General features: G+C 36.8%; 1 protein-coding gene across 3 annotated transcripts in view; it reads left to right on the forward strand.

Annotated features, from left to right (window-relative positions):
* LOC117326009 overlaps positions 1 to 23730 on the forward strand; it is a 100202-nt gene extending 76472 nt beyond the window's left edge. For 2 of the 3 annotated variants that reach the window (XM_033882567.1, XM_033882564.1), the window contains exons 3-6: positions 16190 to 16407; positions 17035 to 17175; positions 20703 to 20960; positions 21596 to 23730. In XM_033882567.1, the coding sequence (XP_033738458.1) occupies positions 16190 to 16407; positions 17035 to 17175; positions 20703 to 20960; positions 21596 to 21744 (766 nt within the window). In that variant the 3' untranslated portion in view covers positions 21745 to 23730. The remainder of the gene's footprint in view (positions 1 to 16189; positions 16408 to 17034; positions 17176 to 20702; positions 20961 to 21595) is intronic. The other variant, XM_033882566.1, reaches the window with a different exon arrangement.
* Positions 23731 to 24066: the final 336 nt, after the last annotated feature.

A 24066-nucleotide genomic window follows, 5' to 3' on the forward strand; every position in this document is an offset into this window, starting at 1 on the left:
GGGATGCTGTTTGTTTAACAATATTCGTATGGGGCTATTTACTCTAATATTGAGTATATACAAACAGCAGATACTTGCATGATTTATGACAAAAGGCATCAAAGGCAAAGATACGTGTCGGCAACGCTCGTATGAAGGAAACTTGAGTGCAAGTCCTGGAAGATTAGCACTAAGAACGGGACTGGTCCACATAATTCAGACGGCACTTTGTTTGCTTGTTCACTCTTTGTGAGATGTTATTTAAGTTCACTTAGAAACATAGCAAGGGATGATTGTGTGGATTCAGTTACCACTGTGGGTAAGATATAAACTCTGTGTATGATTTAACATATGACACAGGACGGAAGCTTCCAACATAATGTGTTGAGTTTGAAATTAATGCCGCCTCAGGGTTTCACAAAAGGTATTAATTGGTTTCAAGAGTTCAATATAGAAGACAATTAGTGATAGGAGTACTAATTGATCATGTGACAGTACCATTGATCATGTGACGGTACTATTGACCAGGTATACAAATAGCCTGCGTTTATATACCACAAAACATTTCATTGGATTGTTGCAGCTTCAGTGTTTATAAAAGTTTAGATCCATGAGTGACAAACCAGTGTGACCCTGAAACCAGTATCAGCGAGTCTGGAGACCTAGCTAAGGACCTTCAATGTAGTCCGGTTCATTACTATAGGGTCAGTCACAGAGGACTCGTGAGGTCAGGTTTAACTTAAATTTCAACCTGCAGTGTTACATGTGTCATTTGGCCATGCATTGATCGTAATCACCTTAATACCAGTTGGTGAACTAGTGATTTTACTGGACACTAAGCCAGATAAACGTTTCTGTGGACTTCATGCTATAGGGCTACTGTGAGTGCCACACCGCAGGTACTGCATGTCTTTTTACATAAATCTTTATGGTAACACATTATGCCACTGAGAACTATATCCCACAATTACATGACATTTATGGTTTTTGTCGATGATTTAAAAGTCAATATTGACATATGAATTAAGACTTTTCTTATTGATCGCAAGTTCAATAAGGCTACAATTCAATATGAAATGCATTGAATCTTCATGGGAAAGTGAAATATCTACATGGCAAAAGACAAACAAAATTGAACAGACTCAGGTGTCAGAATTTTATAACTGCACTGTATATGTACTGGAAGTACATTGGTCAATCTTTTAAAGTCTGTGTTTTTGTATGTACATGTGAAGTGGGATTACTGGAAGATTTGCATTGACGTTCAATATAGAAGTATGTTCACGGAGAAAAAGTTGTCTGCTATTAACAAGTGTTCATTAACTTGGCAAACATTTCGTGCTGTTGGTGAAGTGTCCAAGGGACATTGTCCAGCAGATGACGCGAGCTTGCAAAGAGTACCTGTCTGATCTGTGGACGTGGAGTACCTGTCTGGTTCATGGGTGAGGAGTACCCGTCTGATTCAAAGGGCAAGGAGTACCTGTCTAATCCATGGGCAAGGAGTACCCATCTGTTCTGCGGACAAGGAATACCCATCTGATCAGTGGACAAAGAGTACCCGTCTGATTAGTGGACAAGGAGTATCCATGTGATTTGCGGACCAGGAATGCCGTCTGATGCGTGGACAAGGGGAACTATGGATGCAACCAATCTACGTCATAAAACAGCCACAAGGAAATGTCAACACTCTGTTATTGATTATAGATCAGAATGCTTAGTGTTTAAAAAGCTTTAAAATAAGAGGCATTTGGGAAAGGTGATTTGCTGTCAGTTGTTCTGAGGGTGTGTAAGTCATATATGCCAGAGAAAGACCAGGATTCGCATTGGCAATCACGATCTGTTTATTTTGGTATTCTATGGATTTGACCAGTGACATATCTTCAGACCACAGTCTGTGTGCTGATTAGGGCCTTTAAAAGTTTGAGTATCACCAATTATCTACCTAAATCATGTTTGTGTTGTGGAATAGGAAAACAATTTGATATTTGTTTTTAATGTTTTCCTGGATTTGAAGTTATCAACAGCCAAAACATTGCCGTAAAATTAGTTTGCGGAGTAATCAGTCACCACTTTGAAAACTTGAACCAGTATCAAGTACGCATTGTTCAACTGGTTTTCGGTTTTCGTGTATATTTGACAAACCAATATAATGGAACTGTGACATGATTCCACCGCGAACACAATGTACACTTGTGGTGGTGTATATCATTCAATCACAGATATTTAATGGCTGCGTTCTGTGGTGACCACTCAAGAATTGTTACAAAGGAATGTTTGCGATATAGACAGCTGGCTATAAGTAAATTTACTGATATGATTATAATTTGATTGTCGCCAAACACTTGGAAATGGAATGACATTTGTCATGATATATCAAAGCTTGTGAAAGATTAATGAGTGCTTGCCAGCCTTGATATCTTGTAGGAAGTCAGAATGGAGAAAGTGGAGGTGACGGTTTTAAGTGATTGATGCAGCAAGGTGTTGAGGTGTCTTTCTGCACCATCTTATTTAAGAGTAGGGTTCACTGATAGGGGTGCTATGGAGAAGGCTGACATACAATGGAAGTGCTACCAGGAGGACTTGGTCTTGCACGGCCAGCTTGAGAGGTACGATTTACTAAGGAGTAACTCGATCGGCAGCCCGCGGGTCAGTACTGCTGGCCGACACCCAGACCAGTGTGGCTGTGGCCTACCCAACACTAAGTACTGCATGCTGAACGTACAGCCAGTATTCAGCCCGGCAGGACCCCAGCGCCATGGCAGTGGGCGCAAGAAATACGTTTGGGTGCCTATGAGCATCTGTAGTGTTTTGTGAGTATATTGATGATGTTTGTAAGAAGAAATATTTGCGATAAACATACCAGGGTTTGAAAATATTGAAAAATTGAATAAGCTAATCTTACCAGTACATATGTATATCAATTTTCAGGATGCTTGCTAGTTCAGGTTATTTGACAAATAAGTCTAGCAACTTAAAATTTTTCAGATATTTTTTGAATATTGAAATGTTGGAATGTTTGTTGTCATTCAATCTTCTTCACATCGTAATACATAGATATATGTTTTTCATCATGAGGTCCTAACATTGAGTATCTTATGTGGGTCCTCCATATATTAAACAATTAGATGTCCTACCTTGCCACAATGATGAATTGTTAGTATACTGAAACCCCTTGCATTCAGTCAAACCGTGTTATCTGGAACTCTGGTAACACCTGGCCTGCTTAACTTCATAAGTCAACATTCAGTTCCGATGGTAAACATTGTACAGTGTATGTAAAATATACTCTGTTATCTCGAATAATAAGGATATCTCTGAGATTTTTCATGGCCCAATTGAATTTGAGATAATGAGATTCCACTGTTAAATTATTAAGATTGTTTATGAGGTATTTATAAAAGACATACTCCTTAACAGAAGAAGTGTATCCTATGTGTCATTAAGACAATTGATAAAACATAATTACCATTCCATTTAATGTTCATCACTTATCAATAGTCCTTATATGAAGACGAGGCTGTAACCATCTACCCCATTCATTGTGGAGTGTTACAAATTAAGTTCTGGCTGTTTTACATAAAATAAGTATGTAATCTCAGGGTGTACAGGCATCCTATAGACTTGTGATGAGTGATAAGTGTGATTGATAGGCCTGGTTACAATCAATATTTGTTTCCACTTGAGTCTGGTTGGCCTGTTGGAGAGGATGAGAGATAACAGCACCATATTGACAAATCGTTCTTGTACAGATCTTAAGATAGGGCCTAACGAACTCCCCTATTGAATCGGGTATTGATCTAGGTAGGAAGATTCAACAAGCTAAGTACAGCAGGTACATTCAATATAGTTTTAGGGTATGTATAAAATGTTTATATCAGCTTGGTTGCAAATCTGTCAAAGGCAAAAAAAACAAAAAAAAAATCCTGTACAAAAATAAATTAGACAAGTAATGGGTTACCAGTGCGATGTTTTAAGCTTAATGATGGATTTATAATTTAAAAGTCAAACCTCTCCAATTCCCTATTGTTCAGATATTGCTTATACAACACATTTATCCTTTTTATAAATAAGGTGTAGGTTGTCATAGATTTTATTGTAAATCAGATTGCTATGACTGTAAAGCTCAAGAATAAGCAGTCATTTCTAGCTCATCTCAAACTGTGGTTAACAAACATTTAATGTCAAGAAAAAATAAGTCTTCATCATGGTATTGCCGTGTCATGTGACATGTCTTACTCATGGCGTTGCCCCATCATGTCTTCATCATGGTGTTGCCCCATCATGTCTTCATCATGGTGTTGCCCCATCATGTCTACATCATGGCGTTGCCCCATCATGGCATTGCCCAATCTTGTCTACATCATGGCGTTGCCCCATCATGTCTTCATCATGGTGTTGCCCCATCATGTCTACATCTTGTCTACATCATGGCGTTGCCACATCATGTCTACATCATAGCGTTGCCCCATCATGTCTACATCATGGCGTTGCCCCATCATGTCTACATCATGGCGTTGCCCCATCATGTCTGCATCATGGCGTTGCCCCATCATGTCTACATCATGGCGTTGCCCCATCATGTCTGCATCATGGCGTTGCCCCATCATGTCTGCATCATGGCGTTGCCCCATCATGTCTGCATCATGGCGTTGCCCCATCATGTCTGCATCATGGCGTTGCCCCATCATGTCTGCATCATGGCGTTGCCCCATCATGTCTACATCATGGCGTTGCCCCATCATGTCTACATCATGGCGTTGCCCCATCATGTCTACATCATGGCATTGCCCCATCATGGCATTGCCCAATCTTGTCTACATCATGGCGTTGCCCCATCATGTCTACATCATGGCGTTGCCCCATCATGTCTACATCATGGCGTTGCCCCATCATGTCTACATCATGGCGTTGACCCATCATACTGACTTCATGTCTTATTTGACATTTTGGCATTGTCCTTATAATCCTGCTAACATATATGGTGATTGGCAATCAGATGTTAACCGTTAGTTTTATTATGCCATGCTGTATGCACTGATGAATCTATTCAGTTAATACTGGTTTTAAAACAAGATATCAAGTAAAGTTTGATAGCTGCAAATGTTGGGGTTATTGTAAATAAGGAAATATTGAAATTATTGGTATTATAACCTTAAAATGTTATTTTTCACAGAGTTGATATAAGTAATTATATTAGATACAATGTAATAAATACATAAGAAAGCAATTAACTAGTTAAAGAACCAAGAGTTATTCCCCTTTACAAATACTAATTACCATGCAAAACTTTTATGCTCTTTAATCATCTAAAGCTTTGACCATACCTGGAGTTATTCCCCTTTACTTTTAATGAGCAGAATATTAAAACAGCATACCTGAATGTGTATTATTTCATACAAATAGTCTTTCTGATTTATAGTTGTTAACATGAACTGTCCCTTAGCTTATTGAAAGTAAGATTTTTCTTTCAGATAAGATATTTTTGGGCCCAATTAGTTTGACATTGATATGCTTTGAACCATGAAGAGTTTTTGATGGTGTTTAATGTATATGTACATAAATAGAGTGCTGTGTATTTATGGGACAGAGAGGGGCTGGAGTGTTGGGTGACTTTCACCTGGCTATGTTGATACTGGCTTATAATTGGCCTATCAAAGTACGTACTGACAGAGACTATAAATATATCTATCAGAATATCCCCTTGATAATTAGGCACCTAGATTATTGATTTACTTATCAAGGCAATATACAAAAGTTGAGAAATCAGTCACGAACATATTTTGATAGCTACCCAGGGCCACCTGATCGATAAACCTTGACAATGGTCTAGGCCTACCTGTCAGAGGGCCAACCGCTGTGTGATCAACACCACCCAACTTTCTGTGTCGGCCTTAACCCGCACTTAGCTGTTAACCCAGACAAGTGGTAACATACAATTGGTGTGCATTCAAGTTACCCAATGTTTGCTCATTTATTTAGCTGTGTTGCATTATGACAGTTGTCCACGTGACACGACAGGCTTATAGCTTTGTTTACATTACGAGCAAAGTGGAGATGACTTTAAAAACTTAAACCCAGGAGAACCCATTTTGTGTAGGACTGTTGTGTGGAGATCAGACACTGATAATTGTGCAGGGGACATTGTCTCCAACTCGGCCATACAACCAGGATTTATTTGTTTATATTGTTCTAGATCTGGAATTCGGTCAGAAGTTGTTTTGGACTTTTTGTTAATCTGATAGGGGTTTGACACTAGTTGGAGACCATTGTGAGTATCAGGGCGCTGTAGAGCTGTGTGGATCCCTACTTAGTTGGTTCTTTATCAGACCATTCAGTGCCTATCCATGCTTGCTGCTGTCATCGATTGATTAACCCAAAGTGAATCTTCTGTCTATCTGTGAACTCTGTACATCTCAGGTGCTGCTGTGTGAGTGATGGTAACCGAACCAGCTATTCTGTTTTAAATACTCCAATTAGAAAAGAAAACAGTTTTCTGCAGTATCCGAAGAGGAAGTTAACAGTCCAGTATTACTGTAATCCGCTGTCTGGTGTATACAGGAAGATGTGACAGTGCTGTATCCTCCTGGACATATTTCCTGGTTTGCTGTAGTGACAATGTATTGACCATGTCTGGATGGTGTTTATATTGATGAAGGTGTTAACACACTGATTATAGATAGAATATCCGATTGTCATCTCCGTCTCCGTGACTTCACTATAATAAGTGGGTTATCATACACGTGGAATATACACAATAAACCCAGGATATCATGTGTGGTGTAAGGGGAACCGTGAATAACGGATTGAAGCCAATTGCCCTATATAGCCAGATAATTGAATCTGTATTTAAAGTCTGTCCTTATTAGTATGTATGCAGAGTAAGTTTCCCTCGGGTGGGCCCTGTAAGCTGTCCTAGGGCCGTGAGAAACCAGTACACGCTGATCCAGAGAGATATGGTTGACACACACGTGGTAGGGAATACAGTGATATACAGTGGACACTTTCACGGACTGGATTTCTAACTATAGCCTGCACTGTTTGTGGTATATAAATAATACAACACTGGGTAGCTCTGAATAAGTCACGCTTTGTGAGATTATTGTTGTACATTATGGAGCCGTTTAGAGGATGACATGTTGGAGCCATTAAGGGGATGATTAACTACTAGGATATATGCGGTGACATGTAGTTTCTGAGTTTAAGATGCACTGAATGTTCAATGTAGAAGACTAGATACCCAATGTCACGTGGAAATCGTTGTTATGGTTAATTGTATGTGGCTGTATTCACGTATAGATACAGCACTCGAGCATCCGTGTCTCAGATCACTGTACAATGACTGTTGCTGCCTCTGACACCAGAAAAACATCCATGGTGAACCTACGCAACAACTCCAAACTAAGGAACATTTACGGACCAAAGTGTCCTATCACTCTCCTGTCAGAGGATGTATACCAGCCAAGGCCTAAGTCTGGCAAACAGGGCTCGAACAGTGCTGTAGAGGAACCCCCTCCCCTGCGACCGTTTTCAGGGAAAATGACCACCTCAGACACTAGCCCTAGGTAACATGTGCATTTAAAGCTTTGAGTTTATTCAGTTATTGAGATTAGTATGATATGCAAAAATCAAAAGTTTTCTTTTTCAACCATACTAAACGACCAAGCATGTGCTTGACCAGGTATTTAGATATTTTATTTCCAGAGCATATGGTATTTTTAAACGTGTAATTATGGCACAAACTTGTCTGATAACGATGACCTGTGGCTTGTGATTATAGAGCGGCTTCACAGTGTATTGCTTGTGTCTCATAGCTATAATAATATTGTTTTGGTTTTGTTAAAACATTCAATATTAAATGTCAACTGGCTAAAATATGTAATCAATGCAGCTCCTGCCAGTATTGACAAGCCCACCAGTGTGTAGGCTGTAATGTATACATGTGTCTACTGGAGGTGGTTTGTTGTCACTGGTCGCCTGGTAACCAGGCCACATTTTGTAGACCAAGGGAAATAACTCTAGCTAACCTATAAGTTAAATTGATGTAGGGACTGACATTGAATACAGCTATTGTTTGATAATGAGGTAATTGTTAGAAGCAGTGGTATATTGTGAACAGTGGTGATTAAATAATAATTAGTTAGGGTTCAGATATCACAATTAGATCAGGTAACTTGACTATAATACTACTTTAGCACGTAGACCTCTCCATTGCAGTATTGTTAATATTTCAGTATCCTCGAGTGTCAGTGTGTGATTGGACGTGTCGCTGATGATTTGTTGTAACGGAGGTAGGGTGTTCTCATTGGTGTGGATATGATATATAGATTGTGTTTGTATAGGAAGGCTGTATAGACAGATTGTATATCACTATGATTATTATCTATATACCTGGTAGTAATTATTATAATTATATTTAAGGAGAAATATATGTAGATATATAAATTTCCATTGATTAACATCGGATATTCCTTCATACATATATACAAAGATTAATTACACCCCACCATCCATGGGTCATGGTGTCAATATATTGTTGATGAAGGAAGGGGGTGGGGGAGAGGTTAAGGATCAGGTGCAAAATCAACAGGTTAATTAAATGCTTGCGTTAAAGTCTTTCTCCAGGTATTTTCTCTTTTTCAAAGGTTTCCTCTCAAAGTAAAACCTGGTGTACTTCCATCCTGGTCAATAAGACTGGTTAATATAAGTAGATATAACTTGATTTTGCAATTGTTGTAAAATAGTTCAAACATTCATCAAGTCTATACAATATGACTACACCTTGGTTTGTATACTATGCCACAAAAAAAACAACCCCAAAAAACAAAAAGGTCACTGTGACCTATATTTACATATACATTGGATTTTGCTGGGTCTCTTTGGTAAGAGTTGTGTGGATTCATCCTGAAATGTACTTGAACACTGCTTGAATTGTAGGTTACTAAATTAACCTATAAACTCCTCTGGTTGTATTTTGTTTAGTTGATAATACACTAATATAGATGATGCTTTATAGTTGGAATTTTCAGATCAGGTTGTTTGTACTGTGCATTTCTAGTCATGATAAATGTGACATGAGGATTGATCTGGAAAATTATTGGACTGCATCAAATGTTCCAGCTGCTTCACATTTTATTGATATTTATTTTTTTGAAATAAGAGGGGATTTTGGAGGAAAATTGACCAATCACATGTATCAGTCCTCAAATCAACTTGTGTAAAAGTCTCCTTTGTGTTTAACTTCAATAAATCAATTAAAAAAAAACAACAACAAAAACCAGTTGCTGATTAAAAATTAATAAGATGTATATGCTCTATACTGTGAGTCCCAACAGATGTTTTCCATAAGCATTGTCCAAGTATATATAGATATCATGTAACCATGAATATGGAATGATTGCAGTTGTTATTCAAAACAGTTTAAATGAATAATTCCTGAACTTTTATAAAGCCTAATTTGTCCAAAATGTAGATGCTGCTGATTTCCGCCTGGGAGGCTTTAGTTATAATTTAAACAAACTTTTTATAAATTTTCAAATAGGATATTTTCAGCTAACTTATATCTTCGGAAGATTTATTTTAAATGTAAGAAAACAAATCAAAGTCGTACTGTAAATCACTATATGGTTGAGTTCAGAAGCTTAGCAAGCCATGTGGAAGTACTTGAATATAATATATTTATGCATTAGATGATTAATCTGGATCAAACAGATTAAGAGCAGCAATGGAGTTTGTGACCACTGACTTAACATCGGTTCTCCGCAGTGATTCAGTCTTGGGCTGATGTTCAGCCAAGTGTACAAATCTGTGGCCCAGAAATATCTGCCCGACATCAAACCACATACTCTTTGTCCCCTCAATGTCTAATTCAAGTAAATGTATTAATAGTGTCATTTAAATCTAATATAGATTTGTGCTCTGGGAAGGCAAGCATTGTTAATGTTTATTGAATATCGGCATTCGGATTAATGCTACCAAAAATAGTGTTTGCCACTACGGGTGCCTAATATCTGCATTAGGGACATCGATCCACATTCATGCCTCAAATCCTATCCAACGATCAGCCCGATCCAGAGGATTGGTAGGTCGGAGGTCAGACTGTGTTCCTTGCCCATTGCTCGTTCGATCTGTGTAGATTTACAACAATAACTCCACTGAAAGTTTCTTGTGTTAAACAACCATGTGTGGTAATTAACAAATGCGACTACCAGCAGTGCCAACGGTTTTGAAGTGTACACAGCCTATACAATAAGTATTGGGTATGGATGCTGTCACAATAAGGTAAAGGTATTGATCCTGAAGTGGCAGGTTGGTCGTTAAAGGCCTACCTACACCCCAGGATAGCTACCAGGGAGAGTGTCTCAGATGGCAATTTCATTGGCGTTTAATTTGTGGTTACCTGTACCAACACTTAAATACAGATAACTCGGTGTGGAGTTGATTGCAGGAATATCACCCTTTACCCATGTCGTAAAGAGGCCCTCCTCTTGGCACTGTTGTCTACAGACACGTCAGGTGCGAGCTTTAAGATTCGGTCGAGAGGGAAGGTGTTTGGGGTGATAAGTGTACACTCGTGATTTAGACATCCGAGACACTACTGTCCTCATACAAGGTTTATGTTAAATATCCTGTACACTGGAGGTTGGTAGTCAGTTAGAGCCGAGAGGTCAAGGGATGTACAACAGTGACAGTATTCTAGTACACACCCCACATGGGATTTGGCTGCATTAGCAGATGCCTTATATGGAATCAATGCAGATTCCTCAGGGTGGTCCACAACGTCCTAAAAAAGCGTCGTTTATCTATCCAGAATGTCCTTGGATGTTTCCTGTTCGAGTACGGTCCCTGCCCATGATTCCGTAAGTATTTCTGCTAATTAACTGCAAATGGATCTTTTGGAAAATGTGGAGATTTCAAACTGTGACACTGTTTGTAATACTTCCCCCATAATATGTCTGTAATTTGTACAGTGCAAACCATAGAAAGGAGTCATTTAACACTTTTAAAATGACTAAAGTACTTCAGAATAAATTTTGTTTTAATGATATCTAGTCTTCATTGTGTTACCCTGGAGGTGTTTGTGAGAATTCTATCAGTAAAGTCAATATTTAAAGTAGTATTTAATGGATTTGCCTGGAGTTTGTCAGTTTTAATATATTATAGACCAGTAAGTATGTAGAACTAACATAAACATTCTTCATTTGTTAAGGATGATATAGTGTCCATGTATGGTCAGTACCTTTCTGACCTAGCTATATCAGATGTCATAAAGTCGATATAGCTTGGTAAAAAAGTTATTAAGCATGAATTAAAGGAAACCTGGAAACTGCTTTCAAGCTACATTAAATACAGAATGTTTCTACACTACATTTAATTAAATTGTCCAATGTGTACGACAGCTAGGATCGAAGACAAATTTCCTGTATAGGTCTGTACCAGGACTTGAGGACATTCCTCTGAACGGTTTGCCTGTACCCGTGTTTAATCTTTGGACCTCTGAAATGCTTGGAGACAAAGATGAGGGAGGATATGTGCTGAGTGATTTTAATAAAAGTTAAATCCCCTAGCAGGATTAGGTACCACATGCCTGTGTTTTCAGATTTATTACACAAATTTGGGAATATAGCCAAGTGTTTAAATTATACCTGAATGACTTAATCTGAGAGGGACGTTGTGTTCTTCAGGCCTGCATACTCAGGATAGCAGATTAAATGTACAAGATTATTTATTACCCGAAATAAGGGTCATCAGATTGTTTCTTTAATCTTCACTCCAAAATTGTCCTATAAAATATTTACCATAATCATATTTAATAAAACTTTCAGCTAAAACTGTTCTATGGAATTTGAACCCCAAAATGTTCAATAAATAAAATCTCATTTTTTTTTTTTTTTTTTTAAATATACAAATGTTTTAATCTTATACACCAAATTTTCAAATGAAACTTTCTCTCCAAAATATTGAATGCAAATGTTTTCATTAAAACAATTTTACATTTTTACAGTTTTGAGACAAATTATTTCATTTTGTACAAATATTCTTTCATAAAAATAAAAAATAAATGTAATAGCTGTTTGATGCTTTCGTCTGTTACCAGTTGTGTGTCATGTCAGACAGATCTCGATCAAAAATTGAACATTTACTTACATTTATTTTACATGTACATATATTAAGAGAAGACAAGTACTTCCACTTATATAATAAGATAATATGCCTATGTACTTGTATAGTACACCATCCTCTATCTGAGCATAAGCCACAGATTTCTCATTTTTCAGTGACTATTTGCAACCAAGATTTCCTGTTGAATACCAAAAATATTTCACAAGTATCACAAAGACCAATACATTCCACAGGTACATTCAGCCATACAAGTGAAATTTGGTTGCACAATGGAAAAGCCATTAAGTTTTCTGTTAATTAAACTTTTATAATGCTTACAGCATTAAATGTTACTACAAAAGGTGGGGAGTGATCGTTGGCGCCATGTTGTAATAATGATGGCATGCACACTTGGTAACTACAACGCTGCATACCATTTTGAATTGCTGTTGTTATGTAGCATGTACCTTATAAATATTTTAATACTTCTATGGCATGATGTGCTTATAAAACTGTTATCAGTTTTGTTATTAGTTAATTATGACCTAAGTGATGTAAAAAAAAAAAAAACGTACCGTAATTAATTTTCCTCTCACTTCATGTGCTTTAGAACAGATAATTTGTAACGTTCATTTGCAGTGAATAAAAAATATGTCTTGTGATTTAACACATGTAGTTAAGAAAAACAGTGGACATGATATCTTAATTCACAATGACAGATAAAGACATTGGTTTTCTGTCACAGATGTGTTATTGTGATGGTTTACTTCTGTTTCGATTTTTTTTAAAAATGGGAATGTTTTATCATTTGTTTGGTTTAGATGTTTGGTTTAGATAAGAGAACTGTAATATTGTTCTTCTTCACAGTGAATTGAAGAATGTTAAATCATTTGTACTAAGACAAATAATACCTGACAACTACAGGTATTATTGTAATATTAAAGGCTGACAATACCTGACAACTACAGGTATATTGTTATATTGAAGGCTGACAATACCTGACAACTACAGGTATATTGAAGGCTGACAATACCTGACAACTACAGGTATATTGTTATATTGAAGTCTGACAATACCTGACAACTATACAGGTATATTGTTATATTGAAGGCTGACAATACCTGACAACTACAGGTATATTGTTATATTGAAGTCTGACAATACCTGACAACTGCAGGTATATTGTTATATTGAAGTCTGACAATACCTGACAACTACGGGTATATTGAAGGCCGACAATACCTGACAACTACAGGTATATTGTTATATTGAAGTCTGACAATACCTGACAACTATACAGGTATATTGTTATATTGAAGGCTGACAATACCAGACAACTACAGGTATATTGTTATATTGAAGGCCGACAATACCTGACAACTACAGGTATATTTTTGGTTGACAACTACAGGTACATCTGTATTTGTTATATTGAAATACCTGGCAACCATATGTATATATTGTTAATTATGAAGGCTAACAATACTTAATATATGAACGATATATTGTTAAATTGACTATATTGAAGGAGGATAACACCTGCTAACCTCTATTTAATTGATTTCCCTTCCTTTCTCAACATTAAACATGCTTTGTTACCTTTCACAAATGGTTATTTGAATTCTAGACTAACTAGGACGTCAAGAACACACCTTTATGTGGACTGAAGGTGATGCTTTGTATTGTCTACAATGTCAATTACCTGAATTTAAGGTAGCCGCATGTTTGTATAAAATGTTATTATGTTTGAATAATACTGGTCTGGTGTATGAAACAGATGAAGTAGTACGATAGTATAATCAATGTGTAAATCAGTCTTTGTATGCCTATCTACATGAGGGTGTTTTTAATAAGTGTTTTGTGACCAAGTCTTTCTGTGTAGGATTATGAAGGCTTTGTACAGAGCTGGGTCACACTGGAAGCGCCTTAAGAACTGGTATATTGTATTATTGGCCTGACAATACAAAATTGGTCGTGTATGCAAACAGTGTGTCATTTACAATGTACACGTTATACTCAGTTATAGTCACAGGACAAAGTGCATATTAAACAATATCATGTTACTGTTCAAGGAAAGTAGTTGATAGGAGGAATAATATGAATCAGGTCTTATGAGGTAAGTTAATGATTTGAGAGTGGTGGGGAGGGGGTGCCCCAGGTAAGCTGTCACAGGTACGGGGGGCATTAACGAAGGCTTTAGAACCCTACACAGGTACATTATTACACATGTATTCTGTAGATTAGAACCTACCCAGGACTACTGACTAGTTCAGGCAACACAAGACATATATTGGATTATACATATAGATATGTATCTGTTCAATATGGTAATAGGTGGTAGTCTTTCACAACTATATCAGACTCTCATGGGCCTAAATCAACACAAATATGATTAACTGCTTATTTTTGGCAGTTCTCCAAACATTCCATAAAATCTGTGGAGTTGCAATTTATCAATCTGCATATTTTAAATGAGTCAATATTTTATGCAAATTTTTTTTCAGAATCTATACAATCAGTATATCTTTTTTAGAGTGAAAGCATTCAATATTGAACACGTCCTAATGTAACATATTCTGATAACTGTAACACTGAATACACGGTCGGTACTCCTTTGGAAAGAGTTTAAGTTAGGAGACGTACAATTTAAGATTATAAATGTTAGTCCTATTCAGGGTTAGCTGAAAGTTAGTCACGATATGCAAGGCTAGTCGTTTTCATGGTTAGTTATAAGTTAGCCATTACATACAGGGTTAGTTAAGTTAGCCGTTACATACAGGGTTAGTTAAGTTAGCCGTTATACATACAGGGTAAGTTGTATTCAGTGTTCGTGATCGTTTTCATGGTTAGTTATAAGTTAGCCATTACATACAGGGTTAGTTAAGTTAGCCGTTACATACAGGGTTAGTTTAGTTAGCCGTTACATACAGGGTTAGTCGTATTCAGTATTGGTGATCGTTTTCATGGCTAGTTATAAGTTAGCCGTTACATACAGGGTTAGTCGTATTCAGTGTTTGTGATAAGTTAGCCACAATAGTAAGACTTAATGAGTTTACTAAATTCCCTGTATCTGAGAATATAAAGAAATAAGGTGTCTATTATAGCTGGTTTTAAACACGTTCTATGTGTACAGATCTGCAGCTAGATCCTATGTGTACAGATCTACAGCTATATCCTATGTGTACAGATCTACAGCTATATCCTATGTGTACAGATCTACAGCTATATCGATTGCAGTGCTGACTTGGTAGCTACTTCTGTACCTTTTCACCTGTAAACCTTTTCACCTGTAAACGTTGGTGATCCTGTATACACATCAAAGACAACACCAGTGTGAGATACAGACCTAATCTGTTAGCCTCACTACTCCTTACATAATCTACAGTAGGATGCTAGCTCAGGGACACTTCACAAAGTAGTCTGTCCTTCCAGAATATATACACAATGTGGTATCTTTCTTTGAAAAGTCTGTTTTGATAAACAGCAACCAAATTACTTTTTTTTTAAGAAGTTTTTGTCCCTCTGATAACTGAACACAGTGCTATGAATATGTAATATATGCAGTACCTAAGGAAGTTGTTCTGAATCTCAGCTTCAGACTCCTGCGCAGGCTACAGGAACAGTTGTAAATGGTACACAAAGTACCGTAGTCAATACACCAATATAAATTTAAGGTCTGTTGACAGAAGCTTTATTCTGACCAAGCAGTTTCCCAACTAACATTGAATATATCAGCATATTTGTCCCAACTATGTAAAATCTTCAAATATAGAGAAATAATTGAAAAAAAAACAAAAAAAAATCCCTTCAATATAACAATTAACAGTATAAATTCAAACTATAAATTCCTTTAAGTTGTATATCAACACTAGCTTGGAAATAAGATTACCACTAAAATGGGTACATTTAACAGTATATTGGGTGTGGGGTTAGAAGGGTTAGAAGTTGATTTGACATTAATCTGTTATTTGTTTGACTTTAGGTTGGTGAGTTAAGCCTGGATTAAGAGACCATGTAGAATACACACATTGTTGTTCTACCGACCAAAGTGACACGTCCTGTGGAAAGTGCTGGAAAAGTTTCTTAGTTTTGAATCTTTGTGTCTTTTCAGTTCCTCAAGCACGCCCACTGTTCCATACTCAACAGCCGACATTTTATATGGAAACGAAGTTCGGCAGTCTCCACAAGTAGATGATATTCGACAAAACAGTTTTATTGACTATAATCCAAAGGATCGAGAACGGCTAGGTTCCCGGGACCTTAGTGATCAGAGTGGTAGGAGACCAGGGAGCAAGGGAGGCTCCCGCAAGTCCCTGTCCATAGAGAAAGGTAAGGAGAAAGAAAGGGTCACATTACTAGTCCATAGAGAAAGTTAAGGATTGTAGTCCATTGAGAAAGGTAAGGATCATAGTCCATAGAGAATGGTAAGGATCATAGTCCATAGAGAAAGGTAAAGGTAACTAGTTCATTGAGAAAGGTAAGGGTCAGAGTTCATAGAGAAAGTTAAGGTTCATAATCCATAGAGAAAGGTATGGGGCAAAGTTCATAGCAAAAGGCAAGGGTCGAAGTCCATAGAAAAAGTAAGGGTCAAAGTTCATAGGGAAAGTCAAGGGTCATAGTCCATAAAGAAATTTAGGTAAGGGTCAAAGTTCATAGAGAAAGGCAAGGGTCAAAGTCGATAGAAAAAGTAAGGATTACGGTTCATAGAGAAAGTAAGAGTCAGTACTAATAATATGAATGTCTATGGAGAAAGTAGAGAGAGTGAAATAAAAATCCTTTAGTTAGAGGATGTTTTATTTAGATGTTGATATAGAGTGAAGGAATGTCCACAAGGAATGGTGTTATTCTACTGATATCAGTTATATTGGGACCAGACAAGGATAGTCTTGTCATGGATTTTGTAGCTCTGTATTTGATATTCTATAGAGGATTAAGACTGATAATTTTACATTTCAGTGTCATTTGGAAAGGAGAGTGAGGACAATCTACGCCCAATACTGCCTTCTACCAAGCAGACCAATCAGTACCGCCCCAATGGTCTGCGCTCCTCACTACTCAAAGGAGAGCCTCTGTTCAGCTCCAGAAGTCATACCTCAGGTAGGCATAACATATTGTACTCAGACCATTCCTCATGTAATACTGATATTACCATCAGTTTGGTTCGATCAGGTTGTATTGTTTGGGACTCATCCTTTTCTATCCAAATAAAGATGGATGTCAAAGCAGCTTGTTATAATCTTTTTAAATCATCTATGTGCTCGTATCTAATACAACTTAATTTATAGTTATAGCCACTGATATGATTTTTTTGTCTATTTGCCTAAAAAGTGAAATTTGAATTTTTTGGGAACATCACTGTCCTCACTATGACAGGAATATGAACAGAATAATTTTCGGTACAATTTCCTGTTCTCTTTAAGTATTTGTGTAATATGTAATGTCAAGAAAACTGTAAGCAAAAGTTCAAATAATTAAGACATCTTTATCATTCATAATTTCATCAAACTTTTTGAAATCCATACATAGAAGGGGTACCTAAGTGATTTACTAGTAAAAATTGAAATAAGGACTGTGACTTTGTTCTGAGGTTTCTGCGAGCCATGGTTCATTAGAGATGTCCTCGAAATAGAGTTTGTATGTCTTAGCAATTCATCAAACCATGAAGTAGGCTATTCTGATTTTCAATTTTCAGCGTAACAACTTTTGTGTTTATTAACTATCAGAATAATTAACCGGATTTCCTTTAACAAGACCAATTATTTAATGTGAGGTTTGGATTGACTAGATAATAATCTGCTTGTCATAAAGAACAATGGCTAATTAGAATATCATATCATGATTGGCACACGCTTGAACACAACGTGCATTTAAACCAAAACAGAATCGGAGCTTCCCGACACAATACACCAGCGTAATTGAAACCAAATCAAACAAATGGATAGCAAACCTCTCTTGAACTTAAGTTTATGACATAAAGGTTTTTGTGAGCCATATGGTGGAGTCTTGTGCTGGGTACAATGTCCACCCCCTGTAGACGCTCCTTAGATAATGCTACCACATATTTTTACAGGCGCCATATTGCTAAAATGGCCATACAAGTTAAATTTGCTTTATGAATTCTAAGCGGCTTCGGCTGCCGAAGATTGAAGGAAAGTTTGTTCGCCACATGGTCAGTAAGAATTGTAAGTAGGACAATCATGGTTTTCAAGTAATGGAGTATGTATGTGTGACACTATAAGGTAGGTATATATAGTTATAGGTGTAATGGCCGAAACACGGGAATCCATTTTGTAATTCAGTACTGCCCAGAATAGGCTGTAGAATTTGTTGTAGTTTTGTCTTGATTAAGATATATTCTAAAAAATTTGGTTTTTCAATGAAAATCTTGTGGCATTTCATCTCTGAACTGATGACTTTTTAAATGTGACATTTACAACTTTTACACCTCATTTTTATGCGTGCCATAAAGTATCAGCATGAGTTTGAATATACGAATGTTCACATACATGTAAATCACCTTTTACCCGTAAACATATGAGGTAGTTAAAGACATTTCAGGTCGTGTACTTTTGTGGGACTGTTGTAAACTGGAAAATTATCCTATTTATAAGTGTCTCAATCATGTAAAAACCCCAGTTCTGAGCATTTGTATGAGAGACATTGTATGCATACAGGGGAAAGATTTTGCCTTCTGGATTGGATTCTGAGTGAGTTAAGGAACCAAGTGGTCAAACCAGAGAGTGATTGATATTGAGGAAAATGCTTGCTTTTTAAAAAAATTATTTTAAACACGACAAACACCAGGTTGAGATTAGGGTGGCCTGTGAGTTGTCAGTGATACATATTTGTATATGTAAATAAGATTTGGTGACTGGCAGAGATGGAGGTGATTTCATTGATAATAGATGGTAGACATTTTAAAGGCTAAGGACTCGTAAGGCGACCTTGTTTATAGCTTATATCTTGTTAAAAGTTAATGTACAGTAATGACTTACCTGTCAACAAGATTTGAATTAGATTATCCAGATACAAACTGAGTTAGGGTTTTATTTGTATTGTTACTTGTAATCATTATCTTACTAGTTTTTACTCTTATTGGCATAATGTACACACCTACTATACCACAATATGTATTAGTATAACTAGGTTAGAGGTGTATGGCTATTACCAGGTTAGAGATATATGATTATTACCAGGTTAGTGGTGAGATGTATGATTATTACCAGGTTAGAGGAGAGGTGTATGATTATTACCAGGTTAGTGGTGTATGATTATTACCAGGTTAGTGGTGAGGTGTATGATTATTACCAGGTTAGAGGAGAGGTGTATTATTATTACCAGGTTAGAGGTGTGTGTGATTATTACCAGGTTAGAGGTGAGGTGTATGATTGTTACCAGGTTAGAGGTGTATGATTATTACCAGGTTAGTGGTGAGATGTATGATTATTACAAGGTTAGAGGAGAGGTGTATAATTATTACCAGGTTAGTGGTGAGATGTATGATTATTACCAGGTTAGTGGTGAGATGTATGATTATTACCAGGTTAGAGGAGAGGTGGATGATTATTACCAGGTTAGTGGTGAGATGTATGATCATTACCAGGTTAGAGGTGTATGATTATTACCATGTTAGTAGTGAGGTGTTTGATCATTACCAGGTTAGAGGTGTATGATTATTACCAGGTTAGTGGTGTATGATTATTACTAGGTTAGTGGTGTATGATTATTACCAGGTTAGTGGTGAGATGTATGATTATTACAAGGTTAGAGGAGAGGTGTATAATTATTACCAGGTTAGTGGTGAGATGTATGATTATTACCAGGTTAGTGGTGAGGTGTATGATTATTACCAGGTTAGTGGTGAGGTGTATGATTATTACCAGGTTAGAGGTGTATGATTATTACCAGGTTAGAGGTGAGGTGTATGATCATTACCAGGTTAGTGGTGAGGTGTATGATCATTTCCAGGTTAGTGGCTTGATTATCAACAGGATGTAATTTTCTAGCTGTGAATTTCTGTATGCATTATGCCGATTGATATAACATTAAGCAGATCTGGAGCAAAATCCTACTATCATCAAGGTTATAAAGTGCACTTTCCCACAGGCCGGAACATAACGTTGAATGTAATAAGATGAGATCTACTGGTAATGGTGCTGAGTTCATTAAGTGTTGATTTATTATTGATGTCCGACTCGACTATAAATTGGCCATTGACTGCATGCTTACCTCCCCTGAACGGAGCAAGGTTTGCCTGTTACATTATGAGTATTATTGATTACCTGCATGCTTTCATTGTACTGAGTTTACCTGTGACATCCCCTTGTTAGATCTTCCAGTCATTAGTTGATATAGTGACTAGGTAAGCAGTCTCCTTAACAGGTCAGACTCCAAGGGAATCGGCTTAATATATACATGTACATCTGTATTAAAGAATTGCCTATTCAGCAGTACAGTTTCATGACAACATGACAGAGGTGCTATTTGGTATGTTACCATTATTCTACTGCTTCTTATCTATCCAACTTGCCTAACAAAATTTCTTTAGATATTTTTTGTTTATTTGAAAATCTAAGCTATAAAATGATGAATTTTTCATATGGACTGTTTTTTTTGGATTGCAGGGAAGGATGCTGACGAACTCATAGCCATGGGCACCATCTGGAGTCCTGGTGCCCAACAGTCACAACAGCCTCCTCAGAAAAACCTCTCAGGGCCCTCCCAGTCTGCCAATGGTCCTGGCAAGACTGTCACCGTGGGAACAGGTTCAAACAGTTCTACGACCTTGTCTCAGACAAGGAAATATGGCTCCAACGTCAAACCCATCATGGTGCAGAATGCCCCAGCCTCGGGCATGAAGAACAATATCAAGGACGGTAAGCGTAAGTGTGCAGTGCTTTGCTTTCATTCTTACTAATATACCGTATTTATACTCAAATAAGCCCCCTCCACTAGTGTAAACATTTAGTACTGTATTCATCCTCAAATAAGCCCCCTCCACAAGTGTAAACATTTCGTACCGTATTTATACTCAAATAAGCCCCCTCCACTAGTGTAAACATTTAGTACCGTATTTATCCTCAAATATAAACCCCCTCTCCTAGTATAAAAGTTTAGTATTAAAGTTTGTGGAGGGCTAATTTTTAACAACTTTCAGCTATTATAAAATTTATGATACTACAAAAATGAATTAAGAAGGGGGCTTATATGTTGATAAATATTATACATGTACTTCAAGTTTTCCCCAAAATGTTTATAATCATTCAGATCATGGTATAGAGGTTAACATGCTTTCCCTTAATAACTTCCATTGATACATCTGTCAAATCATAACTTGGCGCACTTGATACATAACATTTATCATGTTCCGTACATCATTTGCTTTAAACAATTTTTAACCAATAAATTGGGATTTAATTTTTTGTTGTTCGATTGAAAATTTTCATTTCTTAAGAACAACTTATTTGATATGTAAATGTTATTAGAGTGTCTCATAAACTGTTTCTAATATTCACAGTGGAACCTAAGTACACAGACCCCCTTGTTGGTGCTCCCGCATCCTTTCAGCAGAGACTGATGGAGTTAAGTGCCCTTGAGGCAGAGACAGTTAGATATGAAAGGAGTAAAAAGGTGAAAAAGAAGGTAAAACAGGACCGAGATTCTTGAGATTGATTCAGCCTAATACATTAACACATAAGGAGCCAAAGTTATACAATTGATCAACACAAAGCATGTTGTCTGTGATACCATGCCCAGGATCTAGGGCATTATACTTGTGATATTGGATGGTAGTGACCAGTGGTCTGGAGGACTGACCAGTCTCATGGTCTAACTGACCAGTGTGCTGATACTAACAGACTGGTCAGTGTAAGGAGGAAGGCACAGGACTTAAGAAAGCCTATGTCGTATAACAGTGCCGGAGTGGGCACAGAGGGCTTCCACAGCACCCAATGGACAGTCCAGGGATGGGGCTAAATCCCCGCCCCTGAGGGTACCTGTCTCCCCTCCCCTCAGGACCTCTATGAGGATTATAATACAGCTAGTCCTGTGTAAACTAGGGCGATTATGTCCTGGATTACTGTTAGAATTACATTTTGCACACTATTTTATACTACATACTATTACAGTTCATCTATTGTTGAGGAAATCATTTTATTATTTTTGTTAAGAATTATTGTTGAGTCAATTGTTTATGTGCGTCCATTAATCTGTCCATTCTATTAACATAATACAAATGTATATATTTATTGTAACCTACAAATATTTGATCTAATTCTTGTAAAAAAAAATATAGTTGCTACTTACACTAAAAGAAACCTATTTGACAGAAGAACAAAGAGTTGATATTGATACGAAATATACATTAAGTTCCTTTTTGGTATACAAAAGTATTTGGTATAAGTTTTTTTAGAATGACTTCATTACAAATCAAATGACTTAATTAACAATGAACATGTTATTTCAACAAGTTGAATATTTCAACATAACCTAGTTTTAAGGTTCTTCCTTGTGCTATATGATAAATTCTGGCTGTGTGTGTCTGTGAGTGTGTAGGTGAATGGGCTTTAACACTAGGCAAGATTGGGTTAACTTTTTTGGTAGACTTTGAATGCACATTTATAGAGTAGCAGCGAGCGCAATCCAGTATTACAATCATTTGATGGTTGTCATGGAAACACTCTACCTATTTATTTATAATCTGTTATAAATCCACCTCTTATCTATTGAAATTGCACCAAATATTTCTTTTCCATCTGATTACTTGAGAAACTGTTAGTAGCTTAATATAAAACAGGGCCTTTCCAGTGGTATTATGGTGGGTGATGTCACTGTTAGTAGCTTCATATAAAACAGGTCCTTTCCAGTGGTATTATGGTGGGTGATGAGATATTGTCCGACGTAGTGGTAGGAATTCAGTTACTGTTACCAGGATAATACACAAACCTTCAGACACCTTGGTAGAGTATATAAAAAACAACAATTTCTTTGTTGTCACCATCTTTTCATCAACTATTAGGTTCTATTTATAAATTTACAAAATTGTCCTTTTTTTTTTTTTTTTTTGATAAGTGACTTGCTATAAATTGATAAAGTGATAAACATAAAAAATAAAACATACAAAATATTTTGATTTCCTAATCAGTGTATGCGGTAATAAGAATCTACTCAACCCCCACCTCGGTCATCTCACTTGTTAAGTCAAGATCATGGGTCAATGGTGGGGTTCCCTTGACATGTTCTAAATCACATAAACTACCAGGGTACCAGGGTATGGTCACTGCTGGCTACTCAAACTAGGACAGACCTGGCCAAAGGACACTCGAGCGTAACTACAACCACACGATTTGTGTGACAGGCCAACAGTGACAATATTTGTTGGTTTAAAGGTTCAATATTTATTTTCTAAATATGGCCGCTGAAGGCAAATATCAACCAAGTCTGACGTTAGTAGACAGCTCTGTGTAGTTGTCTTATTGTCAACTTTAATCTGTTGATTATGATAGTGATACACCATCCGTCCACTTATACATTGTATGTTCATTTTTAGTTTTCATGTACTTATGCACATAGCAACACTGTAAATGTGGGCATTGACAACCAACTGCTGATAACTGTATGTCAACGATACAACTTGTCAATTAAAACTAGAGACATATAGAGAGACAATTAGCTCTCTGTAACCAAAACCCAACGTGGATGACCTGGTACGTTTATACAAGTTAAAGATAATACTTCGCTGACAACATATGCTCGCTTGTCGCAAAAAAAGCTGAAAATGATATCTTGTATAGAAATATACATAATTAACACCACTAATGAAATAATGTTAACAGTGTCCCTAAACCGTTTTGAGACCAAAATTTACATACTTAAGAGGTGAGATTGAGCATGATATAATTTGTTCATGATGCAATTATCCACTTAAAATTCAAAAGGTAAAGAGAGAAGCTCAAATTTTTCTAGGATGAAGATAGCATAAAGTATGTA

The sequence above is a fragment of the Pecten maximus genome, chromosome 4 (genome assembly GCF_902652985.1).
Source record: "Pecten maximus chromosome 4, xPecMax1.1, whole genome shotgun sequence".
Classification (NCBI taxonomy): domain Eukaryota; kingdom Metazoa; phylum Mollusca; class Bivalvia; order Pectinida; family Pectinidae; genus Pecten; species Pecten maximus.